The sequence below is a fragment of the Magnolia sinica genome, chromosome 18 (genome assembly GCF_029962835.1).
Source record: "Magnolia sinica isolate HGM2019 chromosome 18, MsV1, whole genome shotgun sequence".
Classification (NCBI taxonomy): domain Eukaryota; kingdom Viridiplantae; phylum Streptophyta; class Magnoliopsida; order Magnoliales; family Magnoliaceae; genus Magnolia; species Magnolia sinica.
In genome coordinates, this window is record NC_080590.1 from 64028482 (window position 1) to 64052541 (window position 24060).

Below are 24060 nucleotides of genomic sequence, written 5' to 3' on the forward strand. Positions count from 1 at the left end.
CTATTAAAAACTTTTCAGCGTCCACCATTAGATGATATATAAGTGTTGGATCTATAATCAATGTAGCAGGGCAAGCCGGGGTGCAGTTTCTTCTTATATTCAGTGAAAAAAGCAAACCGAATAATAAAAAGATGAGAAGAGCCTCTTGAACTTTGCACCTTCCCTCCAATTCAATTACCACATCTCACGTGCACCATAGGGGTAGCAATGGACCGAGTTTCGGCCCAAGCTTCGCTAGGCCTAGCCTTGGACCTACACTTAAAAGAGACCCAAGACCTGAGCCTAACGTGGACCTAGCAACACAAGCCTGGACCCAATCCTTAACCAAAAGAAAACAAAAATGATGGGGCTTGTGCCTGACCCAACTTGCTCGGTTCGAAAAGTGATAAAATCATTATTTGCCACTAGAAGTTTCCTAATCTATTTCTTTATAAAGTTGGGCCCACATGCAAAGAGAAATATACATTTTAGAGAAATGAAACTAATTATCAAGATTCAAGTTGGGTTAAAATGACTTAAGCCTAAGCCTGACTTAAAAATTAATTGGGCTAGGCCCACGGGCCAAGTTATTCAAAGCATGGGCCAAAGTTGAGTTGGACTCATCCAATTGCCACCCTTACATGTGAGACTTCCATGAAATAGAAAGTGGTAAAGTGGAGAATTGTAGGGCCCACATAATACTTTTGTGATATCCAACCCATCCAAAATATATAATCTACCATGGTGTTGGCAGAACAAAAAAATTAGTCAATTTAAACATAAGGTAACCCACACCCCAAAAGTTAAGATACACCGTTTAAAAACATGAAAAATGATCGTATAGCTTATGTGGTGATTCAATACATACCATTTGGGCCCCAAATTTTCGTTCCATAACTTCCCTTCTTAAAAAGAACCACGAATTGGAATTTATGAGAAATTTGTTCATAAAAATTCCTTAAATCAGTAACTCGACATTTTCTAGTATAATCATTATGGATCATCCTTTCATTGTCATAATTGGATGATTATGATCACCAAATAAAGTCAAATCATAAGAGGTGGACGCAATTAAAGGTGGCTCCAAATGGTGGACAGTGCGAATAACTAAGTTGGAAATTTTCTAGGATAATAAATATGGGCCATGCATTCCCATCCTTTTGATCAGACGAGTTGGGTAATCACATCAAAGTGACTTGGAAAATGGATTGACAATCAAAGGTTGGGCCAAAAAGCATTTTAGAGAAATGAAACCAATGGTCTACATTCATGTTGGGCTACAATGACTTAAAAGTCCAAGCCCGACTTGAAAATTAATTGGGCCATGAATGCAAGGCCTAAGACCAGCCCACAGGACTAGCTACTCCAAGCCTGGCCCAAAACAGGGTCAGACTCGGCAGGCTACCCTGCCAATTGCCACCCTTATACGTGAGGCATCTATCAGATTCAAACCCCCCATCAACATTGATTGGACAAAATCCATACAAGCAAAAAAGAAATGCATTGCATTTTCACCAACAAACTCAAAGCCCCTCTATCCAATGGATGCATGTTGAAAAATGCATGCGCCATGGATAATGCTATCAAGATTCAAGTAAAGACAATAATCAGCAAGTCTTATGCACCAATGAATTTTTTTCTTTATATGACCAAAAAATAACTTATTATACAATTGTTTGGTAACCAAAAAAATAAATAAGAAAAATATATTTTCCCTATTTACATTTCTTCCAAAAAATAAAAAATAAAAATAAATAAAATTCACATTGACTTCTTGGAAACTTCAAATGTGCACCTTATCTTTCTTCAACAGTCAGTAAGATTCATCATTCTAATCCTTGTGTGTAACAATGGAACCGAGCAGTTGCGATCACTTTGTCAACTGCAGGTCACCACAAGCATATCAATACTTGCAGAAATTGAATTTTTAAACAACGTTATATCCATGAATGAAAATAGAATTTGAGAACTTAGAATGTTAGTAAATCAAAATGAGAATTCATCCTTAATCAACATAAGTTATAACCAAAGTGAGTATGTGGATTTAGGCCTTGCAAAGCCATCCCTTGTTCCAAATTTGCAGCACCAACAGAGCCTCTTAACCCATCTCATATACCATCCAACTAGTGGATGAGAGCCCACCTGTTAATTGTGTAACACATCAAACCCATCCAAAGTTTGGGCCCACCATGAAGATCGCCTGCTATAAAAAATAGCCTGATCCACTAGTTAGGTGGGCCACACCTGTACTCTGAATCAGATGGGCTTCTGTCCATTGCTATGGTGTAGCCCACCTGATGAGTGGATAGGCTTGGAGTTTGTGGAAGATGTTCCTCATTATCAGGTGAACCTTTCAGACGGGTTGGATGTTGTATGTAATTGACAGGTTGGCACTTATCCTTGCATTAATTCCTCCCTCTGTTTGTGCGTGCAGAAGCGCATTTGCAAAAATAAAATAATAAAATATAATATTATTCAACCATTTTGGTTTTCAAATCACAAGATAATGGAAATGGTTAAAAAAAATCCTTGCAGGTGGTCTTAGACAGTTATGCCATAAATGCAGTGTCTTCGGCATTAACTTAGGTCATTATTTTGCTAAAACATAAGACTAATACTGTATCAGGTTTCAAAGTTCGGATTTTTTGTTTTCAAGAATGAAGGTGCAAATGAAATTTTCCAATAGAAGATCTGCCAAACCCAGCATGTATTCACCTCAGGGGGCAGCCATGCAAATTTCGTAATGCATGTGGGTTTCAGTCGCATATTGAGAAGTCATGGATGGATGTTACTTAGAAAGAAAGAAAGAAAAAAACCGAAATGTAACAGACTCACCATTAGCAGCTTTGCATGCTTGCTTCCTTTTCTTCATTCCTGTAGTGATTAGAAAAGGTCAGGAAACAACCACACACACACACACACACACAAAAACTTGTTATTTCATTTAAAATTGGCTGGTAATGGCTAAGCCTCAACATGCTCCTAATTCCCAGGTGAGCATGACTAACCTAACTGGGTCAAAAACTATCCCACAAACCAAAACAAAACGATTTTTAATATCGAATTCAATGCGTGAAAATTATTCACCTGGACCTCCAATGGGCAGGTTCTGCTGGACTCTCTTCGGCTAGAGGAGGAACAACCCCCCACCATGCCGGTTCTTTCCTACTTACAGGCTCCACTGTCACTTCAGATTTTGTGGTATTTGCTGTCGTCTTACTTCTTTCCAAGGACTGATGGAGACTACCAATGGTAAGCTTCTCTTCATCCAAAGGTCTCTTTCTATTCCAAGTGTTATCTTTACGAAAAGGTGGTATGTGTTCTTCCTTCATAGGAGCAGAAAGAATGCACGAATTGCTCTCTGAGGAAAACAGGTGGGTTTATTATCACACCAGAAATATTATTTGAATCAGATAAACTGAAGGAGACGTGCTTCAGTGAAATGCAAACCTTGAACATTTGATAAGCTTCCAGCATTTTCTAGAGTACTACTGGTTGTCGACTCTAAAACACGGTTGATGGTCTCCCTGAGTGTCTTATTGGGTGTCAGGCTATCTGCAAGGATATATGTGGCCCCACATGCACACATTGACTTTGAGATTGTGGTCCCTGATACTTGATTAAAAATGCACAGATAACTGAGAATTTACAGCACATCTAAAAAAATATTATAACTTAAGGCCTTAATCTTTAAATGCATCAACAAACATTGAATGAAAATACAAAAAACAACTGCCATGAAAAGTAAAGCACAATAGACCCCAACATTGTGTATCATGATGCTATTTTAAACCAGAGTTTCACATCTGTGCAAGGATCCCCCACTAAAAACTGAGTTTTGTAAAGCCCACCATTCCATTACCATCTGCAGGGCATCCAGGCCTTGAATCAGGTGGGCCCACTACATATATGATAGACCAAATATAATGCCAGTTCACTAATCTGTTGGGGCCGCACGTGAACGTTTTGGCAGTTTTCATACAGAGATGGCCACCTTGATCTTCAGTCAGGTTGCCACACAAGAATGGCCAACCTAGTACAAATCTCCGATGCCATGCGATGATGGCATGCGTGGCTGCATTGTGGGCTTCAAAGCTCATAAGACGCAAGCATTGTCAGCATGAAGTTTGTAATTTGGAAGTGGCTAGATCCCAGCACTGACAGAAGCAACGTACTTTTATTACGTAACAAGATAATAGAATTAAATTGGTTCTTTTGCATTGACTAGTGTCTTTGCTTCTTTTCCTTTTTATTTTTTGAAGAACTCTTTTCTTTTATTTTTAAAAGAGGAATTATAGAAATGGTTTAGGATGTGTTTGGCTGTTCCAAACTCAATGAAATATTGCAGCAACTTAGACTGATAATAATGAAATTTCATGATATTTGGTGAGAACAGATGAAGTAATGCATAATTAACAACGTGCTCTATTGCAATTGAAAGCAGGTAACTAGTACGGCAGGGGGTAATGAAGTTGCCAAATTCAGTTAAAAATACAAAAAAAAAGAAAAAAAGAAAAAAAAGATCGCCAAATATAATATAAAATTGAAATTATTACTTCTAAAAAGAACCACAAAAGGGACAGTTCCAAAGATCAGAAAACTTACATTTGTTGCAGAAACTCCTGAAACAGCACTTGCCAGTCATGGCAGCATCTTTCATTACTTCTCTACACAGTGGGCAATGCAATTCTGGAGGAATATCACTGACAGATCGAGTTGAAGGTAACCCCTCAATCTCCTTCACAAAAGCATCATGCCTTTCAAAAGAGGAAATATCCACTTGCCTTGAGAGAGAGGGGGGGAGGGGGCGGGGCCGGTAGGGGGAGAGAGAGAGAGAGAGAGAGAGAGAGAGAGAGAGAGAGTATCAGCTTACTCATTTGGCTTTACAACGGCAACAGCTCCACTTGGTAATGCATAGAGCCATCTGGAGTTTCCACTAGCATCGACCTTGGAATTCCAGTTGGATGTCAACCTTTTAATGTTGTAGCTAGGATCGCAATACTGAATAAAATGCCCGGGCGCTTTGCATCTATGACAGATATACCCTTGTGGAGGTATCTTGCGCTCCAACAATCCACCCCGACCTTCATATCAAGCAAAATTTTAAATGTTAGAACCAGAAAGAACTGCAACGATAATAGATTTATATATGAAAACTGAAAATAGAAAACAAGAAGATCCTCAGATTCAAAAAAGAAAAAAGAAAAAAAAGAGGTATATGCTGAACTGATGTGGAACAGGTTGTGGACGACTTCATGGATGGCTAGGATCGAAAGAAAACAGGGTGAAAAGCTCTATTGGCCTAAATGCCCACTATAGCTTTGGATGGCCATAACCTTGCGACAGGTTATTGGATTTGCATGTTCAACTGTCGTTGGAAAGCTATTGACCAGCCTACTATATGGTAATTGACGGGGTTGGTTAGACCAGAGGGATTTCTTTTAGAAAAAAGGCTGTTTTCAGGCTCAAATATGTATTTTAGCTTGCAACTTACTATTTTTAGTACGATAAGTTTTTGTTGTATTTAGGGGTTTCAGAGTCCTGTTGTCGTCCAAAGTCTCTTTTTAGTCATCTAGATACCTTTACTACTTTTAACAAGTTTACTATTTCAGAAAAATCTTCCCTTTTAAGTTGGATTAAGAGTCTAGACCCTCTTTGCTTATATAAGCGCATCAGATAGAATGTTTGTAAGCCATACACTTTCTTCATTCAATAACATTGGAGGAATGTGAGTTAACTTACATCACATGCAAAGGACCCAAGGTGTTCGTGCTAACAATTAAAACAATTAAGGAACATTGGTACCAGTAATAAACACAGAGAAACAAGACATTAAATTCCATGGAACATACCAAACCATGTACCTTCACCATTCTATCACCCATAGCCCTTCCAAAGCCGCCTCCAAAACCAAAAGTTCCCTTTGTTTTCCTGTAAGACGTATCTAGAACGGTGAAGACTGAGAGTGGAAGGAAAATAAAAAACATGTTGGCAATGGAAACACCACATCATATCCGAGAACAAATGAAAGGGACAAATGTCTCACCATTGCATGTCCAAAGCAGGTGTTTTGACTAATGCCTTGATCCTCCTATCTTCCTCAGCCTTCCTTAGATTAATTTCCACCTTCCTATCTTCCTTAGCCTTACTTTGATCATTTTGCACCAGATTGCTCAATTGCACTGGCAACACTTCTGGAATAGCAAAAAGATCATTCCCAAAATCATATCCTTCTGATTCTTCAGGCTGGAAAGCAAAACGAACAAATAATTATTTCAGATTTTCCACTTCCTATCATTCACTTGCAATCATAATAGAATAGAAAATTCTTCCAAAATCAGTGTCTAAAATGACATTGCCAAACCAATCCACTAAAGAGTCTTACGTTTAGAGATATCATGTCAGATGAATCAGCAACAGACACAGTGCTCTTAGAATTTGAAACTTCTTCTACCTTACTCTCTCTACGACCAGAAAACAGATTGAAGCTCTTAATTTCCTCTTTAGAAATAAAGACTCAAGTACCAAAAGAACTCTGAGAATGTAAGCCAGGGAAAAGAAAGGCCAAAACAGAATTCACTATTTCCAATGGGTTGAAAGTGAAACATGTATAAATGCATAGAAAACACTAAATGAATGATCAAGATTCAGAGTGAGATGTATTACTCTTCTCGTTTTATAACAATGCGCAAGCGAGGCGGTCCGGGAACCCGGCAAACTGATACAGACGTATTTCTTGGTACCAGCATTTCTTCGTCAGAATAATCTGAAGCAAAACAAAACATACCACAAAGACTATTTGAAAAAATACTACAGAGAGAATGTCTGAATAATGACACATATTGCCAGTGAAATAAACTTATAGAGAAATCATCATCATTTAAATGTTATGCGTCGGTGGAGTTGGTAGAAGTTGAAATCTCTAAAAGTACAATGGGAAGGTCCAACTGGACATGATGGAGGTAGTAAGAAAAAGACTTTACGACCTATGGTTTAACTGAAGTTATGGCCTTTGATAGAGTAGTATGGCAAAACTTGAACTGTGTAACCGCCCCAATTAGTTGGAATAAGGTTTAGATGATGATAATGATGATGATGATGTCTATAGGGAAGCACGGAAGGTGAGCCCTCAAGATCTGACGGTCTACACGAATTTCGGAACCTTTACAAAGCAGAAGATTGACGCTCCAACGGCCCGCCTATCTACTACTGGAGCAGATGGATCTGTTCACACCTCTGATCCTACGGTAGAAGTGGCCCCAAATTGCGATCTATGGATTAGATCGTCCCAAGGACAAGCCAAAATGGACAGACTTACTATGCACACTATATCCCTCTCCGTATACTCTCGGTATTTCGTATATGATGATTTTAACGAGAGAGAGTCTCATCCATTTTATAGGAAGGCATGAGAGTTTGGATGAGACTATATCATCTGATCTTATCCCTATCTCATATCATAAATCAAATTCAAAGTTGAATTTGAAATATAAAAGAAAAGGAAAAGGCCAGAAGAAGCATGGGACGTACCCACTAGTGATTGCTCACCAGTGGGCCCCACTGGTCTAGGTCCGACATCTCCCACTCAATCACATTGTGGGATAGATACAAAAATTTATCCATTTAATTCGCCTAATAACAATCAAAGACCAAACATCGCGATCAAAAGAATTAGAGGCGTGGGACCAGCTGAATCACCATAATCTTCTCACAGGTGCTTAAGTACTAAGTGACCACCTAACTAGTACTCAATAACCCAAGCTTTGCAATGCCTGTCCTAGTCCGCATGACCACACTGGATAGAGTTAACTCCCGATCTGGAGTACTCGGCCAACATATGCACTTATCCAACTTATCGAGTTATTCTGAAAATTTGATTTTTCACAAACTTCGACTGAAACCAATTTAAAGCAATACTTGTATATATATGCTTTTTAAGAAAAATATTGTTTGCAAAAGTCTAATAAAAATAACTCGATACTGCCGGCGGATAAGTCTTCAAGTGCGTATTTATAGTTCTAGAAACTTGGTATAGCTGTTACGGGATCTTCCCCACGCAAATGTGTAATTTGAAATTAATTAACCGCTTTCCTAGCGTAACTGAGTCTGGCTAATCAGTACACTAAAGTAGCAACACTCAATTTCATCCTCATATACACAAGAGCGGGGTAGCTCAGGACATAAAGAGTCACCTACGGGACTAGCTACTCGCACGTTGCAATGATTGAATTAAATCAAAGCAATCTGTAGGTAAAAGGTCCAGCACGTGACTATAATCCACGTCGTAAAGTAGACATTACTAGGAGAATGTCGGGTCTATAATATGTAGGTCATTCTACATGAGGTACGACTCATCTCATAACCTCATAACCTGGCTCTAAATTCAGGCCATAACATTGATCGCATGTAATGGAATGGTGCGATTATGCTATTCGACTTTTTCAGTCTCATCTTCAATCTTTATAAGATTATAAACGGATACGACTCACTCATATCCCCATCCTTTATTATTCAAAATAAAGAGAAGTTCATACTTCAATATATAAACATGGCCCCGAATGTATCTCTCTTGTACATTCAAGGTTGGTCATCCCGTGCGAGTGGGTGACCGGCCTGTCGACAAAGATAGAAATCCTATATGATCTTAAGGTAAATGCTAATGATCTACTTACCTAGTTTATATTAGTGTTTAATACTGAATAAATGGAATATATTATTTATTAATAAAAGATCAAATGTATTACAAAACAAGTACATTAGTTAAACTTTCCTCAATCCCATTTGCCTGATGTGAACCTGAAATAGATCTTTAGCTATAGGTTTCGTCATGGGATCAACCATCATCTCCTTAGTAGGAATGAAGCTGAGGGCGACCTTTTTATCTCTCACTTAATCACGAACGTAATGATACTTGATCTCAATGTGCTTAGACTTCTGGTAGTGTTTAGAGTCCTTTGCCAAGTCAATGGTAGAAGTATTATCTATCTTCAGCGATATAAGCTGACGAACACTCGATACAACACCCAAACCTAATAGAAATCTGTGAACCCATACACACTCTTGAATTGCAGCACAACATGCAATGTACTCGGCCTCCATAGATGAAAGAGCTGTGGATGTCTGTTTCTTACTCGACCATGAGATAGCTCCTTCTCCGAGTAAGAATACATACCTTGAAGTAGACTTTCCCTCGTCGGCGTCATTACCCCAAGCAACATCAGAATATCATTTGAGCTTAAGGCTTGTGCCTTCATAACACAACATTAGGTCTTTTGTTCCTTTGAGATAGCGGAATATATGTTTGACGGCTTACCAATGAGACTGTCCCGAGTTACTCTGATAACGGCTGACTATGCCAATTGTATAGCTAATATCCGGTCTGGTGCAAAGCATAGCATATATTAAGCTCCCTACTGTACTTGCATAAGGTACTGATGACATAGCCAATTTCTCGGCTTTAGTCTAGGGACATGATTTCCTATCTAGCTTGATAGCTTTATCCATAGGGGTTTCAACAGCTTTTGAATTTTTCACCCTGAACCGCTGTAAGATCTTTTATATATAGGTTGCTTGAGATAAGCTTAAAAATTTCTTAGGGCAATCCCTGATGATTTTTATCCCAAGAATAAAGTTGACTTTACCAAGGTCTTTTATCTCAAAGTTCGAGAATAACCAATCTTTAATCAATATCAACAATTGCATGTCATTACCAGCTAACAGGATATCGTCTACATATAGAGATAGTATCAGAAAAGATCTTCCAGACCATTTTATGTATACACAATAATCTTCTTCACTCATCGTGAATCCAAAAGTATTGATGACCAAGTGGAACCTCATGTACCACTATCTTGAAGATTGCTTCAGCCCATAGATAGATTTCAACAACTTGTAGACTTTCCTTGGATGTTTTTTGTCTACATAACGTATGGGTTGTTGCATGTATATCTTTTCATCCAAGTCACCATTTAAAAATGCGGTATTTACAACCATCTGATATAATTCTAAGTTTAAACTTGCGACAATGGATAAGATCATACAGATTGAGGAGAACTTTGCCACAGGTGAAAAGGTCTCCTCGTAATCAATGCCTTCTTGTTGTGTAAAACCTTTAGTAACTTGTAGCGACCTTTGAAATTTTTGTGCTAATCTTTCCTTAAGTAGTTGTTTTTGGGGTAATTAGCGCTATACTCGATTGCTTGTGAAATTCGCATCAATCACTTTAAATTGTATCTGCATGGCTCAAAACTTGTAGATTAGTTAGCGCTATGTTACTCTGAAATCTGGGATCCATCGCTAAATCCAGTTGTTCTAGGAAAGTTTTGGAAGTTGTGGATCAGACCTGGACAACGCGTCGAAAGTCCGATAGCGATGATCTTAGGCTGTTGCGGTCACTATGTTGGGCTTGACCATCACCTCAAAAATTAAGTCCATGTGATGTTCTGGGTCGATTTGATTGAGTTCAAAGTGAAGAGTGTGAGAACGGTTGGATATTTAGTAAGCTTTTATGAAATCTGAGTCGTGTCGCTTGGGCGATGATTTTAAGTTATCTGACCGTTGGATTCTGACCCAATTTTACCCTCTAATCAGGGAAGGTGGCCCAGGCATATCCTTGTGCTTGTGGACCTGATCGAGATTCTGTGACCGTTGAATTAAGTGTGGTCCGCCACGGCTGATCTGAAGAGCCAGTTGGTACGAAAACTCTGCTTGACCTAGATCCATGGTCAATGAGCTTAAGTCCGACCTTTCTTGGTTATAGGCCCACCAGAAGTGCTTCATTGGATCGTAAGAGGCAGGTTTTGGTTATACCCTAAGTATACCTTAGCCCTGGGGTTATTTTCATCAATTATAGGCTTATTTATAGTCCTTAAACCCTAGCCCTCTTTTCCATACGAATTTTCTCTAACCCTAGCTTGGAAAGAGAGTGGAAAAGAGAGAGAAAGTGAGAGAGAAGTTGGTGAATCATCTTGGATTCTTTCCTGTTCTTCTACATCCTTGAACCTTCACTTTGAATCGTTATTCTGACAATTCTGAGTTCATCTTGGGGTAAGTTAACCTAACCCTAATCTGTGTTAGAGCTTAGATTAGTCTTGGTGTTATTGTATCTCATTTCTATCCTTGTTTTAGGGTATTCTATCGCCGTTGACGAAGACAACTCGTCTAAATCAGTTCAGTGTTTCTTTCCTTGCTTAAGGTGCGGACTTTAAGTGTATAGGTTATGGTTTTTAAGGCTTTCAATGCCAGTTAGTGATTTATTCTTGTTATGGATGAGATTTCACATGCCAAATGTTGTATTTATGTTGCGTTCCTGATATGCATGTGTTATATTGAGATTTGTGTATTCTATGTGTATGTATAAAGTACCGTATACGTATAAATTATGCACTTGTTTGCCATGATTATTTGTCATGTATGCATGCTAGATGTGTGTGTGATAACTCCTTGGTAAAAGGAATTGTCCAAGTGCTCGTTTTTCAACATACGTCATGTATGTTGTACCATGTATTCTAAGTGTTTGTAAAAATGCATGAATGATCTAAAGTGTAACTTATTACACTAATTGCGAGCATTGAGAAGTGATTCTCAACACTCCTATTGATGTGCATGATTTTCTTCTTGCTAGTTACATTCCATTTTATTTAAATTCAAGCATTACTTATGCTTACAATTATGTTAAGTTGATATTCCTCAAGTGCTTACGTACCATGGCTTGAGTTGTTGTTTCCTTTACTGTTCTACATTCAATTCATATATCTGTTGTAGTGTAATGTGTTTGGGACTATGCATTAGTCCAGGAAATCGGTAATCTGCTTTATGATCGTGGCTGAGGTTGTTTTCGCCACGTAGGACGTATTAGACGAACCCGAGTCGTATTAGAGTTGTCGGCAGTGGTTTGGCCACGTGGAGTGTTTGCGCACTCTATATCGCTCAACTCAACGTGCGCTTGTGCTAGTCGAGTTCGTCAAGTAACCCGATTGTCCGTTGTATGTTCACTATGTATGGACGCTATTGCTTGAATCTAGGGTACCGAACTTAACAGTAAAATCCTATTAACCATGGTACCTTGATTCGCTAAGACTCATGAGCCGGACATGGTGGTATGGGACACCGTGGTCGAGCTGTCGGCCTACACTGGGGTGACGAGCCTCCCCGTAGTGACCAGTGAGCAACTAAACTCGTGAGCCGATTATGGTGGTATGGGACACTATATTCGTGCTGTCGGCCTACATTGATTGGTGACGAGCCCTTTGTAATAACCTCGAGCATGCCTGGATACCGCATTGAGGTGACGAGCCTTAGTGTAGTAGCGAAGGTATGAAAGGCGTGCATTGATTGGTGACGAGCCCTTTGCTACGACCTGAAACCATATGATCGTATGAGATGTCTAGGACTGACGACCCTAGAATGGATCACTGTTTAGATGGTGACATGAGGAAGGTATCTTAACTTCCCAATCCTGCTGTATGAAAAGGACTAATAACAACTTGGTAATCATATCCATGCACCGCATTTGCATGTGCTTTATAGATATGGCGCACTTTGAGGTGGTGTCATGCGTAACGTAAAATGAAGACGCTGAGGGTGTACGCGTGAGGGCACGCATCATTCCGCATACATCATTGCATTAACAAGAGTACTTAGGACTTGTTTAATTGTTCTGCTTTATCATTACTGCTTGATTGAACTGATAACATGTTAACTAGTACCTTATTGTTCCACTGAGTTGATCACTCACTCCCACGTTCTGGGGCGGTGTTAAACACCCACCAGACTCTGTCTTAGGTTCTGATGTTGCAGATGTTGATGCGACTTCTGAGGCAGAGCGGGAGATGGATGATGATGAGGCTGCTTTCTCTTATATACAGTTTTCAGACGGGTTCTAGCGAGCCTTGGTCTGATGCGCGGGATGCTCGGATTATTTTTGGGAATTTAAATGATGTAACTTGATACTTATAATTTTGATAAGTAACACTTTCATACGACCTGATTTGTATATGTACTTCAGGGATTTCCACTTGTATACATATTTTTCTATAAGTCTTCCGCTTGCTTTATTCACTTATCCCTGAATTATATCTGTGTTTTAGCTTAATCTATTCCATGTTTTATGCACTAATACAGTCAACATACATTCATCATTAAATATATTGCATAAGTAATGTTTTGGAACTCGGGAGCTAAGTTATGCTCAACCCTCGAATTTCAGGGCGTTACATAACTAATCATGCTTTATACTTGTCTATTGTACTATCTGCCTTTCTTTTGATCTTTAGTACCCATTTGTTACGTATCGCTTTGTGATTAAAAGACAGATTAATAAGTTCCTAGACTTTATTCTTTTCCATGGAAGCAATCTCTTCGTCCATAGCATTCACCGAATCGGCCGAGTTAGAAGATAATAATGCATCTTGATACGAATCAGGTTCATCATTATCAACTGCAACGCAAGAGAATGTTTGCCCCTCAATATCGAAGTATCTTCGGGGAATCAATCCTCTTTCGCTTCGACGTAACTCAGGAGTCTGCTGAGATGTCCTCCCATTGTCCTGACGAATTATAGGAACATCATCATCTTAAGAAGCAGAACTCCCACTCTCCTGAGATACATCGAATATTTCAAAAAGTTATATTGGAACCTTTTGTTTAATTCGGCTTGGGTATCTATCTTCAACGAAGGTCACGTCACAGGATTCTATCTCAATCCATCGTCCATGGTCTTCATAAACTAGAATGCATCCCTTTGAATGCATATGGTACCTTATGAACACGCATTCAATGGTTTTACTATCAAGTTTACCTCTATGCGGGGTAGGTAGCAAAACATATCCTAAAGATCCCTAAGGGCATAGGTTGGCTAGAGAAGGAATCCTCTCAGACCACATCTCATATGGGGTCTTAGGAATGGATTTGGATGATACTCTATTAAGGACGTAGACGGCTGTTAATAGTGCATCTCCCCAGAATGTGGTAGAGAGATTGGCTTGTGCGATCATCGATCTAACCATGTCCAATATTGTCATATTCCTTCTCTCAGCAACACCATTTTGTTGTGGAGTGTAAGCCATTGTGTACTGCCGAACAATACCAATATTTTCACAATATGATTTAAACGTTTTAGATGTATACTCGCCACATCTGTCAGATCGAAGGATTTTAATCTTTTTTTCAAGTTGATTTTCCACCTCAGCTTTATATTTAAGAAAACAATCAAAAGCCTCAGATTTGTGTGAGATGAGATACACATATCCATAGCACGAGTAATCGTCAATGAAAGTGACAAAATATTGACATCCATTTCTAGTATGTACATTAAAGGGTCCACAGATATCTGAATGAATTATCTCTAGTGTGCCCTTGGACCTAGCTACTTTGAAAAATGGTTTCTTTGAAGTCTTTCCGGGCACACAATGTTCACAAAATGGCAAATCAACTTTGGATAAGGAGTCTAACAGACTAGAACGTACTAGTCTTATCATACGATCCTTTCCGATGTGACCTAACCTCGCGTGCCATTTTTGAGATTCAGATATTACAGTTTCATTCGACATAGTAGATAAAGCAAGAGAGGCATTATCACAATCTACATCTAGAATAAATAAATCTGAAATTAAATTTTTCTATGCAAAGATGAAGTTATTCAATCTCAAAGAAACTCTTATCCCGGAAAATCGAATATCAAAACCATCAAATAATAACCTAGAAATAGAAATTAAATTCCGACGCATCCCCGGTGCATAAAGAGTATCATGGAGGATTATTATTCGCCCTATACGCGTACGGAGATGGAAAATGCCAATCCCTAATACGTCTTCAACAGCGTTATTGCCCATGTACACCTTCTAACTTCCCTTGGCTATAGGTCAGAATTCCTCGAGTCCTCGACGACTCCATTTCACGTGCTTTGTTGCGCCTGAATTCAAAATCCACTTGTTAGATATAGTATCAACGGAAAGGATTTTCGAACAAACACCTACATATAAAGTATCTAGTAACTGAGAAATTACCATCTTTTTATGGGCACACTGCCGAGCATAATGGCGGAAATTTTCATAGACAAAACAGACTATATTTGTCTTTTTCTGCTTCTTCTTTCCATTCCCCTTCTTAAGATTTGGAAAAGGGGCTGTGGTCTTCTATTTTTGGTTATTTTTTTTCGCCTTCTTGCGAGCTTTAAGCTGTTTCTTATTAGCTTTTCGCTTATGGGTTTCTGCTATAAAGGCCTTGATTGAACCTAATTGAATTGCATTTATTTCAACCTTACGTACCAAGTGACCACATAAGTTTCTGAACGTTGTGATAGAATCAGTATGGTTCAGAATTCTTTTGATTTGGGCCCAAGATTCAGGAAAGGAACGGTGCATGACTATAATCTTTTGATTTTCAGTCAATTTACACCTAACATTCCTAAGGGCACCTATCAGTTGCTCCATCTTACGGATATGATCTTTGATGGGACAGCCGACTGACATCCTATACTCCTGGAATTCTAATTCCATTGCCCGAACTTTCGCATCTGACTTTTGCGTATAGGCATTTGTCAGTGCTTCCTATATTCCCTTAGCGGTTTCATGCACTTCATACATTGGTATGATTTCTTTGTGCATAGTGGTAAGAAGGACAGTATGAGATGAGCGATTCTGTTTTCGCCACTTATTGTAGCGACTCATCGCAACCCTATGTTCTAGTAAATTTCCATTTTCAGCCAATATGGGTCCTCTTGAACTTCATCGAGTGTGTGCGATATGTCGTCCTCGTGCAGAAGGCACCGCACCATGCGGGACCAGTCTTCGTAGTTGTCACCGTCGAAATGTTATCCATTCAGCTCTTCAGCGATTAACGCTTTGGTGGTCATCTCTACATTGCATGAGTATCACTACTTAGCTATGATCTAAGGTATTGACTCTGATCATCAGTATTTCTACGTGTTACACAAATTTTCAGAGTATAAAAGTAGTCAACACATCTTAACGAGATCTGAAAGTCCACATACTTGAATGGGCGGTGTAGAACAATCAAGTTCTCTATTTAGGATAAAATTGATGCTTTTATAAAATTATAATTGTATAACATGTAATCTTCCATTACTTGATTGCATGCATCATTTAGTAGAGGAGAATAAATTTCCACTCAGGTTATGCACAACCTTTATTTATAGAGAGCATCTAAGCACTAAATTTTATATTTTCCAATGAAAAATTTAGGGAGGGCTTAGAACCACTACACCAAAATTATTGCTCAGAAACGGCTATGATTTTGGTTTAGGAACCGTTCCTGATGCAAACCATACCTGACAGTTGGAATAGGGAACGATTTTATAGCTTAATTAGGGCAAAATATTTCATTCCGCGAGACCGCATGCTTCAAAACCCAAAATCCTATTTTCAACTGCAGCCACACCCAAACTCTCTCTCTCTCTCTCTCTCTCTCTCTCTCTCTCATAAGAGGCTAGGCAGCCACGTCTGCTTCATCACAGGGTTGGATAACCCTAGCCGCCGCAGTCCAGTCACCACCATCACGGAGTTTTTTTTTTTTTTTGAATCTGATTTCGAGGATGGGATCGCCATTAATGGTGGTCAACAAGCAGGGGAAGATGCGGATTGCCACTGTAAGCCATGGCAAATCTGAGTTTCAGTGTGAGTCTAAGGGCCATCCATGGCTGCTTGCACCAAAATCCGATGTCGCAGATGGATTGCCACTGTAAACTAGGGTTTCTCTCGCTCTCCATCCTTCCCTTTCTCTCTCTCTCCATCTGTTTGTAGAGGGAGAGAGGATCTCGACTGTTGGATTTGAAGATGCTCGACGTCTCACGCATGTAGAAAGAGCTCGTGGAATGCAATCAGATAAATCGACGTTGGGCATCAGCATAGAGCTGTGTCCTTCTCAGTCATTTTCCCTTCTGCCCTTTTCCCTTCTCCTTCCCCAAGTCGGGCAGTTCATTGGTTGATATGTATGCGCAATCCTGTCGAGCACTTTGTGCAGCTGATCGATACATTCACTAGCATTGAAGACCAGGTTCGATTTGGATGTCTTTGTTGGCAGTTAGCTGGTTGATATGTATGCAAAATATGGGGAAATTCGGGATGCTCGGCAGATGTTCGATGAAATGTCAGACAGCAATGTGGTTTCTTGGAGCGGAATGATATATGGATATGCTCAGCTCGGCGAAGATGAGGAGGCTCTGAGGCTGTTTAAACGGGCTTTGGCTGCTGATTTGGCTGTTAACGATTTTACTTACTCGAGTGTGATTCGGGTCTTTGCTTGAAGACGAGCTTCAATTCATCAAGCTTCGTGGGTAGTTCTTTGATTTCTTTGTATTCAAAGTGCGGCATTGTTGAGGAAGCTTATCGCGTGATCAATCAAATGCCTGACAGAAATCTTGGTGCATGGAATTCGATGCTGATTGCATGTGCCCATGTAAAACGACCGTGAAGGCAATGTGTCTTAGGCAAGTCCTGGACATTGGTGATCACTACACCAAATTTTTTATCCATATTTGAAATTCGATTTTGATGTCTCTTGCATTTCTAAAGATTTTGTCTTAAAATTTTTGCTTCTAGATGAGAGAGAAGGTGAGAGTCTGGGAAGAACTTAATAGATTTTGGCAGAGGAGTTGCCCGCACTTGCAAAATAAGTGAGGATAAATCTAATGTTTATATGTCCATGCTAACAAAAAAATTCCTGGTGTGGCAGTGAAGTCTGGGCTTAGCTCGAACCCATTTGTCACCGTCAGATTGGTTGATGTGTACATGAAGAACAAGGTAATAGGAGTGCATGCATGGTGTTTGATGGAATAGTTGATAAAGATATGAGTGCGTTTCATTGCTTCTTGCTGCAAGGTTTGTGGATTTCTTTTTTCTTTTCTATTTTTTAATTCTGTTTTCTTTTTATCTTTTATTTGGTATGTATGGCTTTCATGCTTCACTAACATGCTTTTGATGATTGATTGTTGTGGTGTTTACACCATTACTTGTTAAATGGTAAGATATTGTGATGTGAAATACCTGTGGATGCTTTTGGGAAATTTGGGTTCATTTATGTGTCTCTTATTTTGTAATTTGTGAAACTCTATTTGGATGGTTGCGATAGGTCTGGCTTGGTTGGATTGGGTGACCTGACCCAGCCCATTTAAACCCATATTGGTGGTCCCGGTGGGGCAGGGTTCAACCCAAGAACAACCCATTTACTTCAATGGGCTATATTTTTAGGCCAAACCAGACCCACTACCCACTACACCGGAGTTTTGCTAAGACCAGCACGTCTAATGCTCTGTCCATGTACACACCAACCACACAGCCATTGTGGCACACATATACAAGATCCTGACCGTTCATCAGGTGGACAACAAGGAGTAGATTCATGAGCCAAAAAATCTGGAGGATTTCATTTCACGTGGGCCACATTTTATAAAACAAATGAATGGCAAAAAATTTCTTTATTTTTATTTTCCACTCAGACCATTTGTTTCATAAACTGTGGCACACCTGATGAATAGACTGCCACGATTTTTGTGCCAAAATATCTTCAAAGACTGGCCCACCTGATGAACTGCTTTGATCTTGCCCGTGTCTGCCATATTGGCTCATACACTGTGCAAATGGGCGATGGTGTATACACCTGGGTTGGCTTAGCAAACCTCTTCCACACCCTTTTGGCCGAAACTATTTGAAAAGAACTAAAGAATGCTGATTTAAATCCTTATGGATTATACCCTGCTTCATATATTGCATGTGTATTGATCAATTGCATTACTTACAAGTAGGACTCGAGAGAAATGTGATGAATAAGGGTCCACCTGTACTATCCATGGAAGAAAGGTATATGGGATATTTCCTTTTGTTTTTTGGATTAATGCAGAATCATCATATATAGATGCCTATTTTTAGTTCTCTTGGAATTTTAATGGCCCTGCTCCAAATATTTTTCCTCCCAGATTTTCATGATTACCTTTGCCTTATTGTTACTTCCAAACATTTCTCACTTCTTATGTAAAAATAGTTTGAGGATTTCATCTTGAATAAATTCAGCTGTGCCAGCTGTGCCAAAGAGATACAAGAACCTCCTCAGCTCAACATTGAGCCTGCACTTCAACCACCTATGCCAGCTGCAGACACTGGAGATTTGTTGGTGAGTTTCACACGTACCTTAGATTTTATTTCTTTGCAATGCCTTTGAAGTCTCTTAGAAAACTCTATTCATCTCATACTTTTTGTACAGGGCTTGAACGAGATTAATCCTGATACCGCTGTAATTGAGGAAAGCAACGCAATGGCTCTTGCCATAGTACCACCTGGTGGGTTGCATAGTGAAATTTTTCAGTAAATTGATTTAGGGATTGTTTGGGTAGGAGCAGAAAACAAAAACATCATTAAGAGGGATACTGTTTTCCAGCTTTTTCCAATCCAAATTACATGCCAGGAGTTGTGAGTAGAGAAGAAAGGTTCATTTGGTTTGGGAATCTCAGTAACAAACCATGATGTAGCTCTGTTTCCAAGTCACAATGTGGCCGTCCATGTTGATGTTCAGGTGGTGCTTTTACAATGACTTTTACTGGCGGTCACAAAACCACATATCTTTAATTTCAGGTTTCATTTTTTAAAATGTGCCAGTTCCATAAAATAATGTTTGATCATTGCACACAATTTCAAAATTTTCTCAGTAATATGTTCTTTCAGATACTTTACACTCTTGAGTGGAGAATCTTGTAATTCCCCTGTTTCAATTAGCATATACTAGTATCTACTCACTGCAATTTGAAGATTGGGTCCTGATTTTTATTCCTCATTCTCTCTCTTTTCTCACACAGATGCTTCTGGAATCCAATGTCACAATAGTTGTTCAGGACCCATCCTTTCCCGTAATGTCATAACACCCATAACTTTCTTGGGTAGTTCATAAAACAAACATATTACAGCTGAAATCTGTCTGACACTTGAATGATATTACATGATCTATTTGTATGCTTATTTTCAAATAATCAATGAGCCCCAAAGGCTACTTGCGAGTCTCCCCAAATGTGCCAGGTCCGGGCTGATCATATGGTGAGCCCCACCATGAATGTTTTGTGGCCAGAAAATCAGCTGGTCCAGTTATATCAACCATCCAGTTTTTGTACAAGTGTGGCCCTCCCATTGGCCAAATTGTCCTTAATTTCAGGCCACACACATCTAAGGTGGGCCCCATGTAATGAAATGCATGGATCTTACACCTTGGCTCATGTTGGGAGAGTAAAACTATTCTTCGCATTTCCTAGCTTTTCCTCAAAAAATGAGTAAAACCATTTAAAAAAGAAAAAGAGAAAAAAAAAAAGAAAAAAGATGCTGCTTTTGCTGTTTAACTGACCAATTTACTGAATGCTAAATATTAACCGAAATAGGATACTACTACCTGTATGGCTATTAAGTCGCTTAAAGAACTACCAAATATTGAAAACTTGGAAGCTATCTATTCAATGTGCTATTTTTTTGGATTCCAAATCAATTAAGAATCAACTCTGCAATGGATGCCTAGTGATTGGGCAGCATGATGGGTCAATTTGCTGCTTCCAACTTGGCTTACTTGACCAGAGTGCACCAGGTATTCTTTTAATAATGGGAAGATTATATATGCATGAATGTGTTTACTTCTTCTTTATTCTGTGTTTATACAACATTATATGAAGGCACAAATGTTACTTGTCTCTTGCACAACACAGCAAAAGAAACTTTTATTGAGGAAACAATGAGTCAATGACCCATATTTGGCTAGTGATGAACAGTAGTTTCCTAGGGTCAATGTCTTTCAACAGTAGCTGTTAAATAGCATTTGGACAAGTGTGATTCAAGAAATTGACTTTTGTTGGCTAGCTTTTATTATTATCTTTTGAATCATAAACTAATATCTATCAGTTGTGTGGCCCACTGTCTAATCTTCAGCAAATGAATTAGCTGTGATCCTTTGTTAGATCTAGATATTCATTGGAGTTTCAGCTTCGCTCCTTTAACATGATTGAAGGCGGTCTTTAGAAAATGTGATAGGTGGGGTTGTGGACAATGCTTGAGTATGTGAAGCTGGCTTGAAAGCAGTTCAATCTGGACTTGCATAGGTACAGTGATTCAACTGTTGTCTTGAACTACTTCATCTGAACTCTACTGCTTCTTCTGCCAACAAGATTATGCATATCTTTTGTCCTTTCCTGTGGAACTGTTCCTAGTGGTCATTGTTGTGCAGGCTGAAGAGGATGAGAGTTATATCTTTATATCATCAATGCTCAGCTTATTGGCCAAGTATGGTGTACGGCCACATGCAATAAATGCTTCTGCTATTGCTAATAGTGCAAAGGTATATCTGTATGATAAGTTTTTGTGTTAATCCAATCTTTTGAATCCTTTATCAGCTTGATTTTGTAAATTCAATTTGGCCTTTACAGACAATTTTATGGTGGCATGTTTCTTTTAAATCAATGCTGATCTGTGACATGCGATATGCCATCACTTAGGATTAGAAATAAGAAAGGGCATGAAGACCCATTATAGTTGTTATGCAACCTAAACAATGTGGAAACAAATTTTCCTCACATAAAGAATGTATTTTATTCAAGCCCACCATTCATCTTTTCAACTCATTTTCAAGCTTGAATCCGAAAATGAGGCAGATTCAAATCTAAGGTGGGCCACACCATAGTAAATTACGTAATTGCTGTGAAATATATAGAGGGCAGAAGGTCAGACGGACCTTTTGGATTTCAAAAATCAATCTTTCTTTGCTTTTCCCATCTAGGTTTTGTTTCTTGATGGTTGTGGCATTCATAATTCAAATTAAACCAAGTAAATTTTGGAAACCACTATTGCTAAGTTACAGTCTGAAAATCAGATTAGTTGAGAAGTCCTAGCCCCTGATTCGTTGATGCTTGTTTGTTGAAACCATTGGATATTTTTCATTTTTTAGCCATTCCAATAAATTTCCACCAATTTGATAGATAATCAAATAGGCTTCACTTTTGGTTCGTCTTTTTTTTTTTTTTTTCAATGCTTCTTGATTTGGTTTTTATGTTGTGCGAGGTTGTTTGGAATGTTGTTCAAAAATCCACTATTGAAAATCCCAACTTTCAAGAATCTATGCTGCCAAACGACTGCTTGGAAAAAACTGCTAAATGCAGCAATAGGAGGTTGGTTTTCTTAATTATGTTATTTGTTTTGTAGGGGATTTGGATTGGATTGTTGTTCGGCACGGTTGTTCATGCTCTTGTACTCTCTTACCTTACATGGTGTACTGACTGGGACAATCAGGTAATTCAATTTCCTTTATATTCTCTTTTCCTAACCAGGATTGATAAATGCACTTCCAATCAACGTTGTGCATACTTGCGTTTGAGGTTCTTTCATATCTACAGATATCAATTACCCAATTCATATGTTTTTGCATATAGCCATTAGTGGAGTGGGGAAGAATATGTGTTGTCAGATAGGTCTTTTCCAAGGGTTGTGGTTGAAAGGCAAGATACCAGGGAATGGTTGATTTTCTTGGGGGTGTTAATACAGTAGCTGGAGATCACTATGAATGAGAAACGTGGACGAATGTATGTGAAGGTTGGTGGAGAAGGGCGGCTCTATATGATCATGGGATATATGAATTAGTAGTAGGGAGCTGCATGTTATACCACAGAGAAGAAGGTTGATGTGGGGTGAGGGTATTTTGATGTGGGTGTCAGATTTCAAGTGCTTTGGATAATTTTTAATGGATTACAGCATGGTGGTCGTGTCCTACTACCATTCTTAGACAGGCACAACAACACAGGTACTAATCAATTTCAATTTCAAAGGCGACCATCCATTGATCCCAACCCTCGGAAGTGAAAAAAAAAAAGAAGCCACAATGGTAAAGTCTAATCAACGGTTGATAATGCTTGAATTCCAAAGATAAACGAGGTACTATGCAATGCTCAGGTGTAGATATTATAAGTCAATTATTACTAATAGTAGATATTATAAGTCAATTATCTTCTCTCACTATCTAGGATTTTGTTTTTTTCTATCAAGGAAAGAAATCAATGGGCATTTTTGTAATCGAAGTTGATTGTTCTGACATTTTTTTTTAGCAACTTTTACCAAGTATGGCTAAGAACTGTTATTAGCTTCAGTCCAAATTACAATTGGTATTGATGAACTGCATTATAACTCTTATTCTTTGATTTCACAAGCTAGATTCTGTCAACAAAAAGGTGCAGTTTAATCCACAGCCACAGACTGACTTCAGGAAAAAGCACATACAAGCAAAACCACGCCCTCATCCTTCAGGTATCTTGTTCATTTGTTGGAGGCAGATTCTTTTCATTTCAACTATGTTTATTTCCAATTTAGTTTATTCTTTGATGCACTTAATGATTTGTTATTGATGGCCTTAATACATGAAATCTAGAAACTCCTGTATCAAAAACCAAAAACTAAGCATACGTTTTCGCTGTTGGTGTTTATTGCAAATGATGTTATGTCATACTTTGTTTCTTTCTATACGTCTTGCAGGGTGAGTTTCAGACTGAAAACTGATACAAATCTCTTTGAGATTGCAAAGTCCGAGGAAGCTTCAAAATCTCCAAAAAAGGATTGATTGGGTTGGGATGAATGCTTGGGCCCCACTTTGTAATTCTTATTTAATGGATTTTTTAGAAATTTCTTCAAATTTGTAATTTTGGTTTTGGTGTTGGGATGGTCATTTGCTGCTTTCTTTTCTTTTTTTATATTTTGTAAATAGAGTAATCTTACCGTTGAGGTTTAGATGTATGTGCTTCAGCAAAAGGATGCAATAGATGTTATCATTGGATCTCCATCAATGAAGTTTCTCTAGGTTTTTTTTTTAAAATTTTTTTATTTTTTTTGAAAAGCAGGGAATATGTATGTTCCCACAATTGACTGTTGGTAACGGAACGGTTTAAAACCGTTCCTAAAGTACCGTCCCTAAAATTTGAAACGGTACCTAAAACGGTTATGAACCGTTCCTGTTTTTCTGCGTTTTAAACCGTTCCTGAGGCAGTTAGGAACGGTTTAAAACCGTTCCTAAATGATGATTTCGGTGTAGTAAACTAATCACATCAAGCTTAATAATATC

At 38.7% G+C, this 24060-nt stretch overlaps 1 protein-coding gene, 1 long non-coding RNA gene and 1 pseudogene across 6 annotated transcripts; 2 read left to right on the top strand and 1 right to left on the bottom strand.

Moving 5' to 3' along the window:
- Nucleotides 1-1609: 1609 nt before the first annotated feature.
- LOC131233392 (E3 ubiquitin ligase PQT3-like) lies at nt 1610-6829 on the bottom strand (annotated as a pseudogene).
- Nucleotides 6830-17388: 10559 nt separating this feature from the next.
- Nucleotides 17389-20316, top strand: LOC131233393 (putative clathrin assembly protein At5g57200). Of its 4 annotated transcripts, none has more exons than XM_058230083.1 (4): nt 17850-18794; nt 19014-19104; nt 19195-19270; nt 19369-20316. In XM_058230083.1, the coding sequence occupies exons 1-4, from the start codon at nt 18706-18708 to the stop codon at nt 19452-19454; spliced, it is 342 nt and encodes a 113-aa protein (XP_058086066.1). In that variant the 5' UTR covers nt 17850-18705; the 3' UTR covers nt 19455-20316. The 4 variants fall into 4 exon arrangements, 2 of the variants coding, with proteins under 2 accessions (XP_058086066.1, XP_058086065.1); XM_058230082.1 differs by having other exon boundaries at nt 17854-18794; nt 19005-19104; nt 19369-20311; XR_009165232.1 differs by lacking the exon at nt 17850-18794 and adding an exon at nt 17389-17816 and having other exon boundaries at nt 19195-20306.
- A 161-nt stretch (nt 20317-20477) lies between these two features.
- On the top strand, nt 20478-23827 carry LOC131233394 (uncharacterized). Of its 2 annotated transcripts, XR_009165234.1 has the most exons (5): nt 20478-20553; nt 20892-21297; nt 22017-22123; nt 23156-23252; nt 23478-23827. It is a non-coding gene; the product is annotated as an uncharacterized LOC131233394 (long non-coding RNA). The 2 variants fall into 2 exon arrangements; XR_009165233.1 differs by lacking the exon at nt 20478-20553 and having other exon boundaries at nt 20740-21297.
- The last annotated feature ends 233 nt before the right edge of the window (nt 23828-24060 follow it).